General features: G+C 44.3%; 2 protein-coding genes across 2 annotated transcripts in view; both read right to left on the bottom strand.

Moving 5' to 3' along the window:
* Window positions 1-10,377, bottom strand: part of LPAR1 (lysophosphatidic acid receptor 1) — a 67,655-nt gene extending 57,278 nt beyond the window's left edge. The window contains exon 1 of the mRNA XM_061368807.1: window positions 10,271-10,377. The gene's annotated coding sequence lies outside the window, so the exon portion shown is untranslated. The remainder of the gene's footprint in view (window positions 1-10,270) is intronic.
* On the bottom strand, window positions 10,077-10,770 carry LOC133220583 (uncharacterized; the record flags this gene model as incomplete). Its single annotated transcript, XM_061368805.1, has 1 exon — window positions 10,077-10,770. A coding segment is annotated over one exon (694 nt), but the record flags the coding sequence as incomplete, so codon positions are not given.
* Window positions 10,771-15,892: the final 5,122 nt, after the last annotated feature.

Here is a 15,892-nt window from a genome sequence, read left to right as displayed (position 1 = left end):
TTTGCATCAGTTTAGCTGACTGTTCTCCAGGCAATTTCTGCAGTGCTGTATTTTGCATAGTTTAGCTGAATGAAGTTAGAAAGAATTTAGAATTGACAATAAGAAAGAATTATCTTAATGACAGGGTTTAAATTCCCTATTCTCACGTCACTGCTTTTTCCCAAGGCCACAAACAAACTTATCTGATGGACAGCAGTGACCCAGAAATAAGATCTTACCTTTGATCTTGCCTTGATGGAGAGTGAGCCAACCCAGTAGCCCAAAACAACAAAAATCCTAATGTTGACAAATGAATGGTAATTGCTTCTTGCCCACCATGTCAGTCCCTGGTGCACTCTGGACAATCAGCCAGAATTTGTGAGTCCATGCTATAAAATCGGGGCTGGCTACTAGTTTCCTGGCAGAGATTGAAAGGGCTTCCTTATCTCCATAGTCTGAACCATATTCCCCACCATCTAAAGCATCCCAACTCAAACAGTTGGGGATTTTGAGGAACAACATTTAAGGATAATCAGGAAGTAACACACTCCCCAATGTATCCTGGGAGCAGCAGCAGCTGTCAGTAGTGCTTAGTAAGAGAGCTGCACTGGAGTACTGGGGTTTTGGCCTCAGGTAGCTCATGCTGATCATTCCATGAATTCAAGATTTATAAACACAAAGCAGTTCTGAAATATGCCCTGAAAGGACACAGATGAAGAAAACACTGAGATTTCATCACCTTTTCTCTCCAACCCTTCCCTACTCAATTTATCAAGTGATATTTAATGCAACTTGAGTTGCTGCCTATCTGAATAAGCAGGTAAACACAGAGGATTAGCATGCAGCTTGGCTAATTCACTTTAAGAACTTACTTAGATTAACTCTAAATTGTGTTTAGCAGACAAGCTTTTAGTGCATACAAGAGGTCACATGAATTAAGTAGGCTGTTGTAAATTCACACCATACTTCAGTGATTACTCAGCTTCTCTGATTAGCTCCTCAGCATACATACCACCCAACAGAGACTACAAATACTTCAATGAGAATATTTGGGAGATACCAAGGATTCAAGTGGAAAATTAAAAGCCAGGAGGCAGAATGCAGTCAGTGTTAAAAACAGAATAATAACAACAACAAAAAAATCTGACACATACAATGACAGAAATGCTGGTGTTCAAGCACTACTCTAATATGTGTTGTTGCTTTTCAGATACACTCCTTTTGCACATCTTTTAAAGAGCAAGAAAGAATTAAAAACAATCATATTGGAGAAAAATGGAACTGAATAGTAATGGACTCTTAAAAAATAAGAAGAGTAGTAGCCTGCCTCAAACTCTCCCCTTGGAACTCAGTGCACATTAGCATGGATACAAGCATTAAATGCACACACGCTTCAAAGCCTCTTTAAGACAGTATGTAATGAAAGAATAAACCCTAAACCATTACTTGGGAACCACTAAGACTCTTTCTTTTGCAGCTATACAAATAAACTAAGATGTCCAAGAGATTCAGGCCACAAAAGGAGAATGTACTGAAATCCACCCACAAACTAGATTTTTTAGGCATCCCACAATTGCAATTCACCAGCTGCGTCCACAACACCAAAGCTGAAGGCCCATGCAGAGCTCCTCTGACCCCGAACAAAGCCCACTTAGGCGTACTGGGTCTGATTTGCAGTCTCTCCCACTGCTGAGCTGCCTCTCCTAGGCTGGCTAACTTTAGAGTCTCCATTTACTCCTCTCTTGTGGGACTTCACCCGGAGTGCTGCGTTCAGCTCTGGGGCAGCCAGCACAAGAGGGATGTGGTGGAGCTGTTGGAGCAAGTCCAAAGGAGGCCACGAAGATGATTAGGGGACTGGAGCACCTCTGCTCTGGAGACAGGCTGAGATAGTTGGGCTTGTTCAGTCTGGAGAAGGCTCAGGGGAGACCTGATACCAACCTTCCAGGAACTAAAAGCAGCCTACAAGAAAGCTGGTGAGGGACTTCCTATACACACATGTAGTGATAGGACAACGGGGGATGGCTTTAAACTGAAAGAGAGTGTTTTTAGATTAGGTATAAGGACTATGAAAATGGTGAGGCTCTGGCACAGGTTGCCCAGAGAAGCTGTGGCTGCCCCATCCCCGAAAGTGCTCAAGGCCAGGTTGGATGCGGCTTTGAGCAACCTGGTGTAGTGCAAGGTGCCCTGGCCACGGCAGAGGGAGCTGGAACTAGATGAGCTTTCAGGTTCCCTTCCATCCCAAACCATTCTATTATTCTATGATTCTGTACAAACATGTGGCACGGCACACTGGCAGAATTGATGCTGGTTTTGACAAAACCAATGCCTGCTACTTGGTCAGCTGCTGTGTAAGGCCATTGCTGGGTCCTGACTGCCTTGGGTCCCACAGCAGCCTCCTTCCAAGAATGTTCCACTTAACCCAGCAGTTAATATTGCCAGCTGGAAAGAGTAAAACAATATAACCAGATCCTCAAAGTTTGCCAGTATAGCTATACTGGCATCCCCCTCTAGTGGAGGCACAGCTTATACCAGCAAGAGTCCCCACTGCAGGGTCCCACAGGGGAAGTTATTCAAACCACAAGTGGAATGGTCACAGGAAGATGTGGGGCACTGAATGACTTCTGCCACAACTCCGGGAGGCATCTGGAGAGCAGCTTCACGTTTGAGTTTGTTACCAACTGAGAAACATCACCTTATCCTGGTAACTCCAAGGAAAGTGAGTATTTTCTCTGCCTTCTTTTCCATATGCCTGTCAATGTCGAAGCATGATGAACCAGCATGCAGCTTGAACACCAAAGCCTTTCCTGTAGTTTTGTGCCACTCTCCTGAAGAAAAAAAGCAACCACTTTCCCACAATAATCATACCAAGATTCCCCTCACAGAGCCTTCATAGCACATCAGGAAAAATTTAAAAAGAACTGAAAAAAGCTGTAAACAAGTCTCTCAATCAGAACCTTGTCATTAAAATCTGGGCAACTGGCTTAATAAGAAACTCTGTGGAAGAGATGCAGAGGCTGGAAATAAGCAGGACCATGGCAGAAGTGTTTGTTCAACCATACTAGTTTTAAGACATTTATGTGTTCTACAGACACGTAATTCCCTCCTGTCACTGGGTTGTCATCAGCTTGCACAACTCTCCCTGCATTTTTTTCTCTACACTGAACCTCTTAGGATGCTTTTGCATGAGAAACATACCATGCTTGTTGGAGAACCAGGCACTAAGCCATGCTATTCCTATCAACTGTTTTCAGAATTGGAATAATTCTAGAGCCCTATTTTAAGCCTATTCACTAATTACCAGAGTTGCTTTGATCACAGTAATACCCTAAAGTCTTAGCCAGCTTCCAGTCTCCCTTGCATAGGCTATTTGAACTAGGACAGCTGCTGTAAACAAGAATCTGAGAGACTGGTGGAGCAGAGATGAATTTGGAAAAGTCTTGCCTAATTTGCAAGGTTACTGCACGGGGAAACGCACTGCTCTGAGGTGAAGTTTTCATCAGTTCCATCCAAAGCTCTAGGAAAAGCAAAATGAACCTCATGTGTTGTCAGCCACATCAGAACAGCTCTCAAAGCCCTGAGCAGAAACCATGCTCAGGCCAAGTCAAAGGCATCCTGACTCATCTCTACAGCTCTCCATATGTGCCACATTTTAGGAGGGAGAATAAGCAAAAGGAAAGACAACTAAACTTGATAGGCATTTATAACAGTATCTTTCAAGTACAAGATGTCACATTTAAGATGTTATTCTTTGAACATTAAACACAGTAACCAAAAGAAAACAGAACCCACCAAGAAAGTCTGCAAGCATCTGATGCAGGCATGGGAATCAAAGGAACACTGTGTCTTGACCACAATAACTACTGCCACAGTTCCTCCCAGGGGAAAGCACATTCTTCTAGGGGCAAGGTGACCTGACATAGTTGTTTCCTTGATATATTTACCTGCAGTCTTCCACTGAGGTCTCCTGTGTTCAGTCAGCCAGCTGAGGGCCAGCAGCTGCAGCTGGTGCTACTACTCAACAGTTTGCTTTGCCTTTGCCCAAAGCAGCAGGAGAGCAGAAGTGCTCACCACGCACCAGGCCACACTGCCACAAGCTGAAGGGATGGTGACTGCCACACTGGCAGCTTCCCCAGTGCCAGGATGAGCCCTTCCACCTTGCCTGCCACCAGCAAAGCTGATTCGGAAATGAGCAGCAGACAAGCCTGCCCTTTGTCTGCACCAGCCTCCCAGTGACACCTACAGCCTGGTTGGGGATGGGAAAATGAAGGCATCTTGCCCTTCTCACACCTCAGCTACGCAGCACCACCCCATTTCCTCTCTCAGCTACCAGCAGCAGCTCAAGGCTTCAGGACACCATCCTGCAGGTGAGATGTACACAACGGGTCAAAAGCAGATTGTGCTATCCATGACTAAACATTTAGTGATATCCAGTGGCTATGGAACCTCTATGAATGCCCTACAGCAACAAACAAATCAACACTTGCCATGTTTGCAAGGTACATAGCAAATTTCCTCCTTAGAGCTTAGCAGTCTCTCTTCTTTCCTTCAAATACCAACATGAAGTATAACCACCTAAAATACAGATGACCTGTACATCATCTCCCCTGACTTCTCAGATACCAGTAAGTCTTTGCTGGAGTTTGTGTTAAGCTCAGTGCTCTTAAATAATCACCCACTGATCCAAAGAAGAGAAAAAATTCTCTCTGCAGTTAAACATTAAATACTCATCCAACACATCTTTTTATTTAATTTGAAGAAAGCTTCAGCTGACTTCTTCACAATCAAAAAAAGGACACTGCTATAGTTATACATACATTTTTCCATCCAGGATGAAAACAATCATACCCAAATGGCCAAAGAATTTTTAAGAACAGTCTATGTAAACTGCTCCCATAAATAATGTACTGGCACTATTTCGTATTTGACATACACACCCTAAAAAGAGGGGGAGGAGAGAGGGAAAGGGGCTTACAATGAAAACCAGTATGCATTTCCCTTGCCAGATTTTTACCACTCTTAAAATCTCCAGCATTTTGTACAGAAAGATCTTGCCTTTGATGTCAATCCAATGCTTCTTTGATTGCTTCTGCAAGCACTGCAGTATGCAATACATTTTGGAGCTGGCAACGAAATAGATGTACTGTCTAGAGAGTGCCTGTGAAATTCACCCTTCTCAGAAGGTCACTGTGGCATGTAAATTCCTAGAGAAAAGGCTAAATGGTGTGTAGGTCTCATGCTGGAGTATTACAGAGATTTGAAGTTCATTGTATCAACTATAAAGCTCATCACCACTTTTTCCAGCAGTTTCATAAAGCCACTTCAAGAGATGTTTGCCTGCTATTCGCAGTAGAAGCAAAAGCAGAAAAACAGTATTAGGCTTCCATATCTGGCACCTTTGTATTTTTAAATAGAATGTGAAAACACCTCCAAATAATGTCTTTCAAGTTAAATTAATTTAAAACAAAAATAATCCAGTTGGCACAAAACTGTAATGAAGCTCTCACCAATACAGTACCTGTGCCCCCCAAACATGTTTCCTCCTAAAGCAGATACAGCCTTCCCACTTTCACAACTGGAAGCACTTCTTTTGCTACCAATCCACACTACTTACCACCACCTCAGCAGCAGACTACACTGCGATCTGCAGGTGAGAAATGGCAAGGGGCAACACTTACTTCCTGCTTCCCAGCAGCAACAACTGCCAGGTCCTCATCCAACTCCACCAGGAATAAGCTTCAAGCATTTGGGAAGCAGAACACTTTCCACATGCACCAGTGGAGGACACCCTGCAGGCTATTCATTGCAGGAGTGGCCTGAGGAGGAGGGATGCAGTTCCTCCCACCCCAGCAGTGCTGCTAGCAGGGACATACATGCCTTACCCAGATTCGTTGAACCACAGAAGCCATGCATGTCTCTGGCTGGCTTCATCTGCCATAAGCAGAGCAAGAAGGTTCATTTTCTTTTAAAGAAGAAATGTTCCTTTACCTGGGGGTATATATGCCAGCTCTCACCTGATGTGCACTAACATTATTGCCTACAAGATGCAGGTCAAGAAGGAGCCAAATCCAGTAGGAAGGAGATGCAGGACTGAGAAAAATGTGTTTAACATATTACTCCAGTTTGTGCCTGTCAGAAAATTCTGGAGAGTATGCAGTGATCCGAGCAAGGCTATTGTTCCTCTATAGAGAAATGCAATGCCTTAGGCACCTCAAAAGGTCTTTTTCAAGAGCTCATTAGAAAAAGGCAATGATCACAGAGTTACCGTGTGGGATACGGGTGTGTGTATACTACCCAAACTAGCATTAAATAGCCTTTTATCCTTACTGGTGCTAAATATTGCACAAATGAAAACCACATTTTCAAGAATAAGAGGCACCAGTCATTAAAAAATGAAAATAGATCCTAGAATGCAACCATCCACCAAGCCATGACCAAGACTTTGCAAGCCAGGTGTGCTGCTTATCAGATTGAGCGTGGGAGAAGAGTGCCACGCAGTCAAGAAACAGCAATAGATGACAGTAGGAGACATCCTGATACACAAAAGCAGACACTTGTCAGAATTCTGCTCTATCTTCAAATTTCAAAACAAGACACCTGACCTGCTTCAGATGTTCAATTTCATTTGCTTCAGTACGCTAATTCGGTATAAGAATACACACAGGCAATGCTTCTACTTGTTTTAAAGTAAGAAAGCTTGAAAGACAAATGAAGAAAACCAAAAGTCCCCTGAAATGTAAGCAGAACAGCAGATCTTATTCCCTCAATAGAGCTTTCACCTGTCCAGGGAATAGTTTTGTCTTTTACCAAAGCAACATATCAGCCATGCACCTGATCCAAAGCTGTTCATGCTGGTACAGATTTTGCCATTGACATCCATGTGTCATGAACGAAGCCTTAAGATTCTGAGTTAGCTATGAAGGAAACTCAAGAGCAAACACTGAATATGTAAGTTCAGCCCTAATGTTGCACCACTGAGAAGCGTCACATTTCTACAGCATCACCACACAACACATGAAAAAGTGAAGTCAAACACACACATGGGATGCTACATAATCACTACCAGCTTAAGCCATTACCACCTCACTTATCATTAAATCTTAAGATTTAAAATGAGCTCTTACCTGAAGAGAAAGCAACCTGAAAGAAAAGGACAGAAGAAGGGAAAAAAAAAAAAATAGTGCAAATATTTTATTTTCAGCTATTAGCACTGCCTTTTGATAATTTCCGTACGTTTATTTTAATACAACCACCCTGTTTACTTTTTTCAAAGTTTGTTTCCTCTTCTTTTCATACTACTACACTGTTCAAAAGAATAATACTCATTGTTAGGGAAGAAGCAGTGAAATACATGATGATAAAATACTGTTTGCTTTATGTTCCTTTCAGTAAAACACTTGTATGTGTTTTCGCCCTGGCTTTATTTGTAGAGGCTGCAGTTCAAATAACCCATTTAGATGGATTTAAACTCACCTGAAGTGTCCCTTACATTACATACACTTTCCTTTATGAAATGGGAGAAATCCTCCAAATGTAACAACTTCCAGTTTTGGAATGGACAGGACAACAGCCTCACAGAAACCTGTCCCCATTCTCAAATTTCTAGGTGTCCCTGGACATCACCAAGATCAAGAGCAATATATGTGCAGCTCCTCAGGCAGCCCTGTTGGCAACAGAACTGCTTTCGGTTTTCTTATGTGCCCGTACACTAAAGAAGCCCCATACAAAGCAATCGACAAGGTAGCAGCAATCACCAAGTGCTGGCAGGTCACCACCTAGAGGTGCTTAAAGACAGCTCTTCAGACTTCTGTGAGAGGAAGCTTACCTCTAGGAGCTGATGCACAAAACTGCTGGGTAGTCAAAGGTAAGATGGTGATAATCTCCCAAAGACAAAAGCTACTCAGAATTAATATTTTTGTTTAAACCTCCAAATATTGACAAAGGAAGCTCAATATGGAGAGGCTACTGACAAAAAATTAACTATTCATTAAGATGTTACTAATGTCTCATCAAAGCAATGTAAAAGCCTATCCTATGTGAAGTCCCACCTAAGTTTTCCAGGGCAAAACACTTTCTTAAACACTCCCTCCTGGATTCCCACATGGTTCCACTGTGTGACACCTACTACAAGACCAAGTTAAAGACAGGTTTTTATTTTTCCCGTTTCTTAGCAGAGAAGTAATTATATTTTAGTTGTTACAGTCTTCCACAGCTACTGATGAAAACCATGCAGCCATAAGTATCTTTGCACACAATTATAAGATCATCTGTTACTTGCTCATTGTATTCATGTATTATAGCTAGGTGCTCAGTATAGCATTACTTCAATTTTGCATTTCCCATATGCTGTGTCTCAAAAGCTGTTTAACCTTTCTACTCTCAGTATTTGTTTGGAAGAGGGGAGGAAAAAGAAAGCAAGCACCATTCAGTATTTTCCTCTCTCCAGCCAGCACCATTTCTAGTAACTTCTGAGAACAAGGTTTATAGCAGCCAAGGGTCTAATTAGTGCAACCTGTAACAGAGAGTGATAAGGACACCATACTGAGCATGAGACAGTGTTTCCCAGCATTCCTAAGTAACATTTCCTTACTTATTTGCTTCTGAAAATCCAGAACCACCACAGTTCATGTACAACTCCACAGGATGAGACAGTGTCAATCTTTTCTGGTGAAAGACAGAGACAATCTTTTCTGGAGAAAGACAGCATTTGATTTTGTGTAGTTAATATTTAATAAAAACAACAGTAGAACACATGCCTATCAAGTTGCCTTGTAAATTCGAGTGCATATCAGTTAAGGAGAAGCACACGGCACGCCTACAGCCGGCATTAGTAAGCTGCAGGACAGAAGTGCACTTACGCCTGTGCACACAGAGCACTGCTTCACCACTGAAATTGCTAGAACACATTATTTTAGTACTACCGTATGCCCCATCCTCGCACAAGAGTAACAGGCTGCATGGCACGCAGTCCTGGCTGCCAAATTGAAACATGATTCTCAGACCTGAGAGTGACTCATTTTAGACCAAATGGTACAACACACCAACCCTGACTTAGCATGCAAGAGGCTTTCTTTGAAAAGATAGGGAGTTGCAGCAGTTCTTCACAGTGCAAGACTGTGGCTACCCCAATCCCCCAAAACTTTGAGAGCAGAGGTTGCCTACAAGGATTCCTGCAAGTTATTCAGCCTTGACTCTCCAAAAAAGCCCCAAAACTACAGCAAAGGAGGAAGGAAAAAAACACAAAACCAACCAACCAACCAACCAAAAAAAAAAAAAAAAAAAAACAAAACAAAAAAACCCCCAAAAAACACGAAAAAGGGAAAAGGAAGGAGGGATTTGAGCAGCTTCTCATTTATTCACAGACAACTGAAATCAGAAAGGTGCGAGTTGTTTCACAGAAAAACTCCATCAGGAAAAAAGTTCAGGCACTGCAAGAGTTTTCTGATAAAGGGCTATGCAGAAATCTTTTTCCCTCATTTCCATAGGAAGAAGGTTTGGGGGGTGGTTCCCATTGTAGAACTGTTTAAAAAGAACATGCAGAAAGGAATGAGAGGAAAAAACTTGGTCCCTCTGGTTCCACCTCTCTCTTCTCACTTCAGTTTGCTAAAGGCTTTTGTCCGAAAGCATCCACCCCGCTCCACTCTCCCAGTCTCTCCCTAATACTCTATACCTTGTCCTTGCCATTCATCCTCTCCCTGTCCTTTACCTTTGTGAACCCCACAGATACAGGGACATAGTTCCCATCTGACTTTAGCAGGGAATTCGTCCGGAGGACTGAGGAAGTCAGGAGAGAGAGGTGGCAACCATTTTTTTGGCTAGGACTTCTTCCACTGCCTTAATTTGGTGTAAGTAAATCCAAAGAGTCTTCACGGAAGAAGAATTAAATAAATAAATCAAGTTAAAAATCAGGACAGCCCTTAAGTAAGCGAACAGTGGCAGTACTGTTAGCGTCCCTTAATCAAACAAGTGTCCATCACTTACTCCACGCCAGCCTCGGAGATGCTAGTCCTGCAGGCACAACCGCTGACCCGACGCCAGCGGCCCGTTAAAGCCCGTCTCTAACGCGTCCCCTGCCGGACCCCCGCCGCTGCGCCTCCCCCTTACCCTGCCGCGCACCCGCCAAACTTCGCACCACTGTCCGAAATACTGAAGAAACCGCCGAAAAAAGAAGGGGAAAGAGGCACCATAGACACAGAGCCCGCGGGGAGAGAGCAGCGGGCAGCTCCCCGCAGGCGGGACACCTCCCGCCCCCGCTCCGTCCCGTCCCATCCCATCCTCTCCGCGGGGCGCTTACCTGCGGGCGCTGCGCGGGGTTCCGCGGGCGCGGATGGAGGGAGGGAGGGACGGAGGGACGGAGGGACCGCGGCGCCGCCGCCGGCGCGCACAGAGGGAGGGATGAGGGGGGAGGGGGCAGGGACGGGAGGGAACGAGGGAGGGAGAGTGGGTGGGAGGGAGGGAGGGAGGACGGGCTCCCTCCGCCCCGTTGCGCCCGCCTCCGCCGGGCTGGGGCCCAGGTGCGCCCCGGTCCGCCCCGGTCCGCCCTGGTCCGCCCCGCCGGGCCGCGCCGAGCTCCTGCCCCGCTGCAGCCGCAGGGGGAGGAGGGCGGTGCGCAGGGCGCAGTGAGCTGTAGCATCCCGCCCTGCTCTTGGCTGCCCGGCTGCTAGCCGGAGCCCGGCCCGTGGAGAAGGGTACCTGGGGGAAGGGCGGTGTGGGACTTCGGGGCAAGCGCTGCCCGGCACCGGTGTGCAGTTGGATCGGGAGCAAACAGATCTCTGCTGAGAGTCTTTCGACCTCCTGCCGATGTCGGCAAGGGCAGTTCGGCAGCCACAGTTACAGGAAGCATCAGTCCGTAGCCTCACCAAACCCGTATAGTTGGAAAGAGGCAGGGTTGCGCAGTGAATACTTTTCCAGACTTAGAAGAATTATATTATTATACAAAACCTGGTTCAAATTACTTCTTCCCCCACTCCCCCACCTCCCGCCAGCTGCTCTCAGTTCTTAACTTTGGAATAGCCTGATTTAGTTGGATTGCAGGAGCATCTAGAGGCCGCTTTTGCATGTGCATGCATCCAGGGAAAAGACAGTGTATGCTGTACCGCACTTAAGCCGAAATGGCTAGGTGCTTCAAACCCCTGAAGAGATTTCTAGAGAGATTGCTTACAGCCAGCAATGCCTCCAGTAGTACAAAAACCCGTAATGAAAGACCAAGCCCATTTAAAATACTCATAAGCCTCCTGGGGAACCAGAAAGCAACAGATATAGTTCTCCTCAAGTCAGATATTCACTTGTGTACCATCAACATAGTAGTGACACTGGCTTCCACAGTTACTGACCATATCTGCTGTATCACAGGTATTGTTATTAGAAGGGTTTTCAGCTTTAGTGTGAGCAAATGCTTTTTTGTGTGTGTGTGTATCAAAAATGGTTATGTATGTATACGTGTTTCAAGAAGGCAGGTATTTTGTCCCCACACAATACTTGTCCTTGGTTTTTCACTCAGCCCTGTGATTTAGCACAGTGACTAGGCTTCAACATGCTGAAAAGTCTTGTTTAGTATTCAGCAGACCATCAACTTTGGAAAATGCTCTATTTCACACCTGGTTTCGAAGTAAGCTACCACATGTTTTCAAGGGTAACCAAGAAGCATGTTCTGTTACAAGCTCTAATACCTGGTTAAACATCCGTACACTAAGTACTGTGATAGGTCTTGATAGCTTTCTGCCTGTGCACTGGCTGCATCAGGTTGAAGACCAACTTCAGGGGTTGCAGCATGCTCAAACTGCACCGGTGCCCTCCCCTGGTGGCAGAAATGGGGTGACTTGCACGACCTGCTGGTTGAAAAGCAGGTCTTCAGAATGCAGAATTTATTGCTATGGCAATATGCTTTCCTTATGTAGCTTCATCATAAATCAGATTTTACACAGCTTCTTCGGGCAGGAACTGCCTGCACATGTCCACAGTTCCTGTCCTTGCTCGGCCAGTTGCTCAGATACCACTGTAACAACCAAGAATAATTTATAAATCACCAAAGCTTCAAGAAAAAGATGAGCTGAAAGGACTTATGTCTCCATGGTGATATGTACTACCTCAAGCATGCAGGAGCATGTTTCAGAGGGATGGTGCTGGTATTAAGACATTTGGTGGGAAGAGCTATTGAATCTGCAAATTGGGAATTACCACTACCTAGCTTCTGTAAGAACATCTCACCTAGCATGGTTACTCAGGTTGGCTGGTTAGGACCATCTCAGTGATGACTGTAGCTACTGATGACTGAAGGAAAATAGCAGTCCTGTGCTCATGAGGAAAGGCTGATCTGTGCATGAGATGGATGGAATTTTATGACAGCAAAATGATGACACACATTAAAAAAAAAAAAAAAATCCCAGTATTTCTGAATCCACCTTCAGGGAACTGATGCAGTTAGAGCAGCAATGTTGGTTTCGGTTGCTTTGATTTCTGTTAGTGACTTCAGACATTTTTGATCAGCCCTGAAACAGTCGAGTCACTTCTCATTTCTTCAAGGCAAACATAATTAACTCTCAGTCCTCCCTTCTTGCTCTAAGTAGGAAATATAGGGAATCTTTAGTAAATCTTAGAAAAAAGCAGATAGTGAGGTTCTACAGAAGACCACATGTCTGATATAGTTTAATGAATGTAACTTCTATGAGACTTGGCTGTGCTGCTCCGTTGTCTGAAACGTGTTTAAGTAATCACACACAGATGTACCGAATCACATTAGATGGGGAAGTAGTTTTCACATCCTTCAGTCTGGAAAAACGTCTGTTTCCAGAGCAAGCCACATAAGTTCCATGTGCTCAATTTTGTGAATCGATTCAAATCATAAGTATGCTTAACATGTACGCACATTGATATATTTATATTTAGTTCTCAGTGTTCATACAGTTTCAACCGAGTGTCTGCGAGATTAGTCATACAGACACAGAAAATTTAATTCCTCTTCAGTCTGGGAAAGTACCTCTGATGTTTTTAATAAAAAAAAAAAAAAAAAAGCTCAAGGAATTTGCAATTAAGATGTCTCTTCACTCTGTCACTTCTCTATGCAGTGTACCGTGGTGTTCTTTTGCCAATGGATAATTTCACTTTGGATTGGAAATGTGCCGAATCTTTCAGTGCAGATAGATGCTTTGAAGGAACTGTTAGATGAGACCACAATTAATAGTATCTTGGGAGGGGGAAGTGTCAAGCTTCAGCATTATCTAAAATAGGAGTAATTAGAGAACTTGAAAAGTGTCTTCAGTGTACATTTGTTATTGATCATTGTTAAGTACATTCCAGTTTCCTAAAATAGCACCGGCCGTAGTCCATTGTTAAGGCACGTGCTACATTACTAAGAACAGCTCCAGCAATGCATGCAGAATAAGCGCTTTCTGGAGTCTGACTTGTTACTCATCTATCATATACAGACTGCCTGAAGCCCAGTGCTCACATGTAGGGGATCTTTTCAGAACAGGATGCAGAGGAATTTGAACAAATAACAGCATTACCCACAATCAGAAAACACACCGTTCTCCAGAGAAACTAGACATATCAGAAGTGCCCCACTTCACCCTTTTCTGTAAAGCTACAGCTTAGCAGTGTTTCTGCCCTCATTCAGTCTCCTCTCTCCTCCTGTTGTGTATTTACAGCAGCAGCACATGATGTCCTATGAACCATGAACTCCTCCAAAACCTGGGGAGCTCTCAAGGTAGAAAGCATCTTTTTTCATGCAGACCCTCTTTCCCCATGACTTGGCCTCATGCTGCTCGGACCTGTGTTTGTCCTAATCCTTCTGCAGTGTAGCTGGTTGCTGAAAAGCTAACATGACAGTACTACTCCTTACAGTTCAAGCTTTGGCTTTTCATGGCTTTCCGCCTTAGTCCCTAACAGCAGGGCTGCAAGTCCACGACTGAAGGAAAAGTAGGTGCCCACAGGTGCCTGAACATATTCAGGGTTAGGGATGTGCCCACAAAAGCAGAGGAGATGGTTGTTTCCCATAGGCTCCATGGCAAAATCTGAGTCTGAACAGGCTGTTTAGAGCAGCTTAATGCAGAAAGGAGTGCAGCACTTACTCAAATGACCATCATGCTGGCTCTTTGTGAAAGGGCCTCTGGCTTTTTCCCGGCACTTGCATGGTCTGTGTTGCCCTGAAGTGGTTGCAGCAGGATTTATAAGATACTTCAGGCAAGTTATTGTCAGAAGTGCAAAGGAGCTCAATGCATGAGTGGCAAACCCAGTAATAATTCATACGGGACCATAAGACTCAGCTTTATTGTTCATAATCTTGTGACTCATGTAGCATCAGGCACTGGAGCACACAGCTGATGGCTGTGTGAAGCACATAGTGCTGGTTTGGAGAAGGGCATAGGGGCAGGAGGCTGCTTTTTAGGATGGGAGGCCAGGAAACTGGCTGTCACAGCTTCACCACTGAGGGGATGAGACACAAAAAGGAGGAGCTGGAGTTCTGGGGTAAGGACAGAGATGGGGACGGCTGCAGGTTCCATGTCAGGGAAGCAGCAGGGGGAGGCTGGCTATGTACGTCTCAAGTGGGAGAGAAACAGCCCCATGTGGCATCTGTCCTTCAGCTCCGAGGTGTGCCTGGGCAGGTGCCTGGAGCTGGGTCACCACTGCTGTTTGGGGAATCTGTGCACTTACACAAGATGCCTAAAAGCCCAAGCAGCCGCTTGTACACTGCTGATCCATCAGCATTTTGTTTTCCAGGTTCTCTAAGAAACAGCACTTGCTTGTAGGTATTGATGAAAAACTACATGGAGCATGTTTCTCTGATTTGTCTGTTCAGCAAGCATAGGGCCTCAGTCTGCCATGAAAGAACTGAAATCCCCCTTCTCATGAGGGCACAGAGAGACAAGGGAAAGCTTTATCCTCAACAAGCACAGCAGCAGCCACTGGATTCACTTCTTTAGCGCACCTCTCCAGCACCTGTCCCTCTGGCTCCAAGGGGTGCAGTGAATATAAAATCCTGCCCTGATATTGCTATTTAGCAGCATCTAAAATATTTTATCTACCCTGTAAGTGCCCTTTCACCTGGAGTTGAATGATGTTTTTCCTCTAATAAATTGAATGTCATATTTCTTTACAGCATAAAGTCTGCTGGATACCTCTGTACTGTATATAACTTTGCACTTTCAGTTTGGTCTGTTCATATATCAGATCTTTGAAGAGCTGCTGGAGCTATTATTTGAAAAAAATCAATAGTGGCAAGTGAAAGCCTCCGTTCTACATTAGATTTGCATTTCATTTGAATGACAATATTGCTATCAGTGTCTAAGTTAGCTTCACTGACATATAATTTTCCCATTTCTCTCTGTTCCAAAGCTTTGGCATCATGAACCACTAGAACTTTTCCAAGAGGTGCTGTGTCCACAGTGGGATGTAGAACACACGTGCCAGTGAAGGAGAAGTCGTGTAGGACTGAGGTTTAACAGAACAAAACTGAAAAAAGGCCCCATCCAAAACACAAAATAGAACCTGTAGTGTTAGCTGAACAGTAAAGAATTTGGATATATTTAGGTAATGAAACTCTTGCTTGAAGGTAAGATTGGGTCATTTCTGTCTGCACAGTAACAGGCCCAATGTAGAACATATGAATGCCAGATGGCTGGAACTGTTCCATTAATGAACTGATGCTTTCATTCTTCTGAATTTGATTTTGTAGCTTTTTGCTTATAATGATTTGATTGCACCATTAAAAACCTTCAATAAACTCCTGATAAATTATTCAGCCCTCAGAGTACAAAAGAGGAGATGTCTCTCGACCTCCACTTTCCGTTGGCCTTAAAAAGGACCTGCAGTTGTGCAACATCTCTGGCAGTCAGTCTGATGAACACATTTCATGCTGTTTTCTCAGTGCTCCCATTTACCTAATGTATGCAGGACCCACGCACAATATATTTTTCTA

This window comes from Neopsephotus bourkii, unplaced genomic scaffold (assembly GCF_033783945.1).
Source record: "Neopsephotus bourkii isolate Nb327-2 ecotype Australia unplaced genomic scaffold, CSIRO-AGI_Nbou_v1 NB_1447, whole genome shotgun sequence".
NCBI classification, from domain to species: domain Eukaryota; kingdom Metazoa; phylum Chordata; class Aves; order Psittaciformes; family Psittacidae; genus Neopsephotus; species Neopsephotus bourkii.
The sequence above is the reverse complement of the archived record's forward strand: the minus strand, read 5'-3'. Positions and strand labels throughout refer to the sequence as shown.